This window comes from Histoplasma capsulatum, genomic scaffold, assembly GCF_000149585.1.
Source record: "Histoplasma capsulatum NAm1 scaffold_8 genomic scaffold, whole genome shotgun sequence".
Lineage (NCBI taxonomy): Eukaryota > Fungi > Ascomycota > Eurotiomycetes > Onygenales > Ajellomycetaceae > Histoplasma > Histoplasma mississippiense.
In genome coordinates, this window is record NW_001813975.1 from 1,029,787 (window position 1) to 1,037,173 (window position 7,387).

Sequence of the window (7,387 nt, forward strand, 5' to 3'; positions counted from 1 at the left end):
TCATTTGATCAATACTACCTCCCAGGTATAACATGGTAATCAATGATAGCATCTGGATGGGCGTGATCCAGCTTTTCCTCCCTCTAAATCTTCGACTCCAAACGGCATCTACAATGGGGCTCCATAACAGTTTCAAGGAATAAGGGTATGACGCAAGGGAAAATATGCCGATTTGGCCGTAGGAGAGGAAAGGTTTAAGAAGAAAAGGGACTGATCCGGCCGCTAGGCCCATTGGTACACCTTGCAAGAAGTAGAGAAGACATAACAGCGCAAAATTCCGCTTGTCATACATGGGTAGATCGCTAAAGCTCATGTTCGTCATCCTCGGTGTTTGAGGGGTTGGGGGTTCATCGTCGAGCGTGAAATTTGATCTGTTCATCAGCTGGACAGCCTGGGTAGCTGAAGGGGCCGAGTCGAGAGAATTGTCCTTCCTCCGCATTTCGACATTGGAATTCATGTCGCTGTTGGCGTGGCCGTTTTCACCGCCAGCCACGACGGACAGGCCCGGCCTGTTGGAGGAGCGACGTTTGACTGATCCGGCCTTTTTAGAGCGCCTCATTGGAAGGTTTTTCGGTTTGGCTGATCGGCCAGGAGGTTGAAATGGTTCGTCAAAGTCTTCGCCGGATGAGAGTTTAGACCCGCTTGGGCTATTTGCGTTATCTTCGTCGGATTCCGTTTCGAGCCCTTCGTCTTCAATATTTCCCGGATCTTCCTCTTGTCCAGCCAAGGAAACTTTATCGCGACGACCAGCGACAGGAGGACTGGTGGCTTTGTCACCCACTACGGGTTGGGGTTGGACGTCCTGGCCCTGGTCAGAATCAATGGTTTGATGGTCCGAAACATGGAGATCGAGAGGCAAACCCGAGAACACGGAAGACGGGTTTGTGCGTGGCAGGGACGTATGCGGCGGGAGTTCAGGCGGCATCCATAGCTTTTTAACGCAAGCTGGCCTCTGCCGATTTAGCTAATTGCTTAGCCCGTTGTTCAGGTTGTGGATCTTGTGGATCTTGGATCGCGATAGGACACAGGGAGCTATGATGACTGACTAAGAGATTATGTAAGACAAAGACCTCAAACACAAGCAGGTAGTTAACTAAATTGTCTCATACAACGTGGCTGAGAAAGTCAGAGGCAAGAATCGTTCACTACCTTTAGTTATAACTTAACTACAAATTGTTGCTAGCCTACTCAACGATCAGGTACGCTTGCAGCTGGTCTCTGCAGGACAAAATTCCCTCCGGTTCGCGCTCTGGAAAGGTGGTCGCTATTAGCAATCCCGATGCAGAAAAACGTCAATGATCGAGAATAAAAACCCTGACCAGGTGATATAACACCAATTTGTATTTCTAACCAGTACTTTATCGAAAACGCCAACCCAGCATGAGCTACTTTGAGAACCCCTTGCCTTTGCATCTTCCCATATTTCCAGTCAGAGAACGTCTCCCTAGTAAGAGGGTTAGTTATTTCAACATTAGCAGCGTGACCCATGGTAATCCTATCTTCGATCCAGGTACCCGACACTGAAATCCCGAAATAGGAAGAGCTTGGCAAAAATTTCCACATATCATGTTTCCCTTCGTACTCTGGCAACTTCAAAGAACAGACGCATAAGCCATTGCAAACCGAAAAATTTTCAAGCCTCCGCGAAAGGGTTTGCCTATATGCGGTAGCAGGAGCAGCTGCTTACATGTGCGCATGTTCCGTCCAAGAAACTAACCACCGTAAAGGTGCCTTTACTAAAGCTTTGCACCACGCTGAATACGAACATGAGCATCGCCTTCCCAGCCTGATATGTCCAAAGACTCATTCGCCTTGGGGATAAAGGAATTAGTGGGCTTATGGCTACAGGCTTGGGCGTATCACTTACTTGCCTGTGGATCCTACCCAATTTTTCCTTGAGCTTGGAAAGGCATCTTTTGACGAAAGCAGAAGTTGTGTGGCCCGTAACTCCAAAAAGCACAGTACAGAACAAACATACCCAAAGAGAAATATATATATAAGACCGGTTCATGGAACCTCACAATGCGAGTTGCAAAACCACAGTCGGCAGGTTGGAGAAGAACATACTTGGTCTAAGCAAAGCAGATAAGGAGGAGTAAAGATCAGGATATTATGTTGGGGTCTTCGCCGGAAGGGGAGATATGACGGTAAAGCGACTTTGCGCGACGCGTTTTATGGGGCCTAGTATCAGACATCTTCATTTATATCGCCAAATCGCTATTCAGGGGATGGGACATCAAAAGGGTCATGGAAGCGTCATGGAAAAAGGGATTCAGACTGGAAATTTTTCCACCTTCAATGCCAGGAGACCACATAGAGTTCTTGTACCTGTAAGTGCTACCACATAGAGTCAAAGGCAACCAGTTGAATGTGGCCAATAAAAAGTTGAACATGGTTAATTTTTCGGGCCGGAATAACCTTCGGCGTGGTTTTGGCCATAAACCATGTTAACCCCCCAATTAAAACTACATGCACTAGCCATACCCCCTACACATCTCTCACACATCTTCAAATGCACCAGACACAGTGATTTTATCTTATTTCCCAAAGCCCTATCTCTTGACTAATATTAATCGCTAATTCTAACTCATAACAGCTTTTCAGATGTTGAAGAGCTTCAGATATTGAAGTAGAAGAACTAAATAAGAGCTGTTTACTCCGTAGTAACATGCAATGAGAGTGTGTAAAAGAAACTTAGTGTGTGCAGGTTTTAGTGAGGGAGTGAAGGGCTGAGCATGGTTTATTTTTCAGACCCACTTCTTTTAAACTACGTTCAACTGTAACCCGCTGATGGAAATAGCCATTAATAAGAGGGCGATCTTATGTGGCGAGAGGGCGAGAGGTGGCCCTAACCATTGGAAGCGCAAGGATCGGGGTGCGATTCATGGGAACATCACACACTTTATGCATCCACACAGCCGATTGGGGATATAAGAACGACCGGGAAATATTCAACTATTCACTTTAAATACTAGTAGTTCCTCCAACCTGAGTCACTTGCGTCAACTATCAAAATAATCATTTTCCGTATCCAACTCCACACCAGCTTAAATATCTGCGCAATAGAATGTACACATACAAGTTCCATTCGGGCCTCCCCTTAAAGGAAACCATCCTTTCACCAAATGTTCCCAAATGCCCATTCGTTTCCCCCTTCGCAACAGCTCAGACTTCTCCCGGCCGCGGGGAGGTTGTCCTCTCCGTGCTGCCCCCTTACGTCACAACCATCTCTCACCTGTCCTACCAGTACCCGCTGAAGCTTCTGAACAGAACTCCCGCAACGCCCCTCAATTCCAAATACCCGGAATCCGCAACTATCCCCGTCCATCTCTACCTGCTCACCTACGGCGGCGGATTGCTTCCCGGTGACCACATTGATGTCTCGATCACCCTGCAACCGTGCACGAGATTGGTGGTGACGACGCCGCAAGGGAGCACCAAGATATACAAGACAGAGCGGACGCGGGCGACGGACAGAGGCGGGCAGCCCGTTCTCCAAGACCACGATCCCAGCAACAAAAGGATTAACATCCAGCAACCAACGGGAAATGGCAATAGCAAAGTTGTTAATATTAAAACTAACCTTCATGACAAAGGCTTGCCACAATGCAACAGTTCTCAGGCACTCGACGTGAAACTGAGCCACCAAGCAGGCCTCTGCTACATCCCTGACCCCTCCCAACCGTTCCAAGATAGCCAGTATGAGCAGGTGCAGCGATTTACACTTCTGCAGGACAAGCACCCAGAGGACGCAAATACCGCCACCGGCAACCACGGACCCAGCCTCTGCATCCTCGACTGGGTAACCCAAGGCCGCACCGCGCGGGGCGAAGACTGGGACTTCCACTCCTGGAAGGGTCGCAACGAGGTCTGGTCCGAGGACCCGTCCACGGGCGCCCGCAAGCTGCTGCTCCGCGACACCGTCGTCCTGGAAGACGAGACCAGATACACAGAGGACCAGGATGGGAACCTCCTACCCAGCCCGGACTTGGATTCCAACCCGATCCCGCCCCCGCTGCCACCGTCGACATGCTCGCATACACCCGCATCGTCGCAGCAAACAGCACACGCCTCCCCCGCTGCGCTCTCCATCCAGTCCCGCACACGCCCGCACGGGATCGTGAGAACCCTCATCCTACACGGACCCCTCTTCGACTCCCTTGCCTCCTTCATCATGGAGGAATTCTCCTCCCTCCCGCGCATTGGCGGGCGGAATTGGGCTGCATCATCCAATGCGGCCAGCGCCTTTGCTCCCATACCCAGCACCAGAGCCTCTGGGCAGGTCCCCGTAACATGGACGGCGGCACGAGTGCGATCGAATTTCGTGCTTGTGAAGTTCGGAGCGAAGGACTTTGAGAGCGCGAAGGGGTGGTTGGGCGAGTTGATGAGGAGGGAGGGGAGTGTGGTGGGGGAGTTTGGCACGGAGGCGCTGGGGTGTTTGTAAATATATATAAATATTTTTTTTATTCTATTTTATTTTTCGTTTTCCCCGCTGGATCTATTTCGGGAGAACGTTGCTGTGGTTTTTTTTTTTTTTTTTTTGTGTCTCTCTTGTTGTGTACATACCAACACACACACATGCATACACCATGCATACACAAATACACAAAGAGAGAGAGTAAGGATATATGCGTGTATATATATATATATATATATATATATTCAATGAAAATGTACTTTACATCACCTCTGTTACTTGTTTTACATTCTAATTCAAGCAGGTTCTTGCATAAACAGAAACAGAAGGATGGAACACCGCGCACAGGGAAAAAGAAAAACTTTAGAATACAGACTTTTGTTTGGTCATCGGTTCGCTAGAATAGTTCAGGTCAATGGTTTAATAAAAATGCTGTTCATGAGATCACCGTGCTATAAGATAAATATGAAGAACAACAAATCCAATCCAAAATCGCGTTTTTAGTGGCATATAATTCTTAGGTAAGAGAACAAAGGAGGATGCCGTACTGACAACTCACAGAGCTGCATCTCATATATAAAATGAACCAAACGCCCCCTCAGCCCAGTTGATCAATATCCAGAAAGCAGAAAATCTTTCAAGTAATACAAATATAGCCCAGAGTTAGTTCAATCCAGATTAAACTCCCAAAAGATGGAAAAGGAAAGACCAAAAGACAATGTTGAAGGAGAGAATAGAGCAGCCAAAAAAGCGACCAATCCAAGACCCTAGCTATATTTAATTTAACATTGTCATCGCGACAGCGACATGTTACCCCAATCTAGTCTCGGTGCGCTTCTCAAATCGTCGACGTTTAAAATATCCACGCCTTCCCTAATCAAATCCCTCCATATGCGATCTCGTAAACTGTGCGGCCAGCCAGGGGTAGCCCAATAGCGCACTTTAAGGCCACGTTTGTGCGCCTCACGCACCTGGGCTCGGATCCGCGCCAATTGCTTCTGGCTAAGAGTAAAACGCCAGGGGAAGCCGATGGATTTCATGAAGGAGACGGAGGCATAGTAGCTGTTATTAGAATTGTACACGTAATTGTTGGGTGCTGCTTTTATTTTGTCGATTCTAGTGGGAGAAGATTCTGGGAGTTGGGAGTTACGTTGCTTGGGCGTGCCGTTCTGTAGATGACGGCGGAGTTTCATAATGTTTAACTTGTCATCTATGCCTGCATTGTTGACAAGTTTTGGGCTTGAGGACCGTTCGTGATTTTCTAGGATCGCACTGTTGCCCAGCTTGTCTAGTGGGGCGTCGAAGAAGATATCTCTATATGTGTCATTGGCGATAATTTTCTGGAATGGTGCCTTTCCTGTCGCAACCACAGTGATCGGGCCTTCCGTCACATCTGTTCCATTCAAATAAGTAAGGTAGCCGCGATCACGTAGCGGGGACAGCTGGGAAAGGAGACGCGGCCAAGTTTCAAGTGCTTTATTCTTGAAATCGATAAGGAGGACCAGGGTTTGGGATGGTCGAGTATTGAAAACGCCATTTGGTGAATTTTTGGAATGGGAACTGGTGTTACGGTTCTGGTTATCTAAGATCTTAACGAGGGGGTCGATATACATTGACGTTAAAGTCCGATTTGGAGCGAGAGAAGACGTAGTATGGCCCACAAAGAGGTCCTCGTCGAGGAGCCAGATGTCCGCCTCTACACTGATGCAGCCGGCCTCCAGGGCAGAAAACAGGGGTACAGGACGCCAATAGTCGTTATGAGAATGGCACGGGATGGGCTTAACACCCCTTGTACCCGTAGGCCAGTAAGGGCGATACTCGCTTTGTTTGCCGGTTCGACCCCATCGAAAAATGGCGTCCTCGATGTCACCAGGTAAGAGAGACGCTAAAGCCCCTAGAGTCAGAGCGACCAACTGAACCAGCCCTCTGTTGTTGTCGCCAGCGTCAGCCATATTCTTGCTTATACCCCGGTCCGTTGGCTTCTCAAAACATACATCAACTGGAGTGTGTAACAGATATGGGAAGAATACACTAATAATCAGAGAATGACACGACGGGGGAGGAAATTAACGAGGCATGACGAGGAAGAAAAACACCTACAGTACAACTAGAGCACCCACGATGCAGTGCCGCAGCAGGCGTCGCGTCATCGACCCCGACCCCGGCCCTTTCCTCCACAGTTTGGAGATTCTGGGGAAACAAGCAACGCGGGAATCTCGCAGGAAACAGTTTCGCCTATTTCTTGAGGGCCCGCCCAGCGACAGTGGCCTCCAGTTCATCGAAGGAGACACTGGTGACTGCGGTGGATATGCATGCTCATCCTCATGTCCATTTTCTTCATCGCCAATATAATGGCTCTGCCCGTCGCGCTCTTCTGCCGACTCAGGAAGTCCCTTCATCTCTATTTTCCCGCCCATCCTATCGCCACCGGAGGTCATGCTCGGGTCAAGCGAGGTGCTGCTGCAGTTAACTAGGGAAACATAGTTTGACAGTTTCTTCCGGGATTCACTTTCTCTGCCAACCATTTCCCAACTCCTTATTAGTTTGATATTACCCCTCCTAGCCAGTTAATAATTGGTCGAACCTAGGCAATGATTATACGGGATATGACGTTTGCCTGGAAACCCGTGGGGGAATAGGTGGACGGTTGTCTATAAAGGGGATGTAGGATAATCCATCGCGGGCCAAACAGCCAGGAAAAGAGATATATAAGGTGTAGTTTGTTATTCTGCTATAATCCTCTCTAGCTGACCTTACCTGGCGGTTATAAAATAAAGACCGGGTTATAATAATCAGACGCGGCGTTGGCAACTTACTAAATAAAGATAGGAGAGCCGTATTACGCCAAACTCAATTCCGCGTCAATTCGGCGCTGGGACACTCCTGTGAAGTGGGCTGGACATCCACAATTACTTAGCCTCAAAACTCTTTGGATTGGCCTTCTGCTCGAATTGTTGATCACGCGTCGCT

General features: G+C 48.5%; 3 protein-coding genes across 3 annotated transcripts in view; 1 reads left to right on the forward strand and 2 right to left on the reverse strand.

Annotated features, from left to right (window-relative positions):
- HCAG_07275 (conserved hypothetical protein) overlaps positions 1-1,913 on the reverse strand; it is a gene marked incomplete at both ends in the record, with an annotated part of 3,142 nt that extends 1,229 nt beyond the window's left edge. Inside the window, 5 exons of the mRNA XM_001537803.1 lie at positions 19-931; positions 1,047-1,093; positions 1,320-1,444; positions 1,688-1,786; positions 1,885-1,913. Coding sequence (XP_001537853.1) covers positions 19-931; positions 1,047-1,093; positions 1,320-1,444; positions 1,688-1,786; positions 1,885-1,913 — 1,213 coding nt within the window. The remainder of the gene's footprint in view (positions 1-18; positions 932-1,046; positions 1,094-1,319; positions 1,445-1,687; positions 1,787-1,884) is intronic.
- A 1,154-nt stretch (positions 1,914-3,067) lies between these two features.
- Positions 3,068-4,444, forward strand: HCAG_07276 (conserved hypothetical protein; the record flags this gene model as incomplete). Its single annotated transcript, XM_001537804.1, has 1 exon — positions 3,068-4,444. The coding sequence occupies one exon, from the start codon at positions 3,068-3,070 to the stop codon at positions 4,442-4,444; it is 1,377 nt and encodes a 458-aa protein (XP_001537854.1).
- Positions 4,445-5,208: 764 nt separating this feature from the next.
- HCAG_07277 (predicted protein) lies at positions 5,209-6,942 on the reverse strand (the record flags this gene model as incomplete). The annotated part of the gene is made up of 2 exons (XM_001537805.1): positions 5,209-6,448; positions 6,518-6,942. 2 exons carry the CDS (start codon positions 6,940-6,942, stop codon positions 5,209-5,211), a joined length of 1,665 nt encoding a protein of 554 aa, XP_001537855.1.
- Positions 6,943-7,387: the final 445 nt, after the last annotated feature.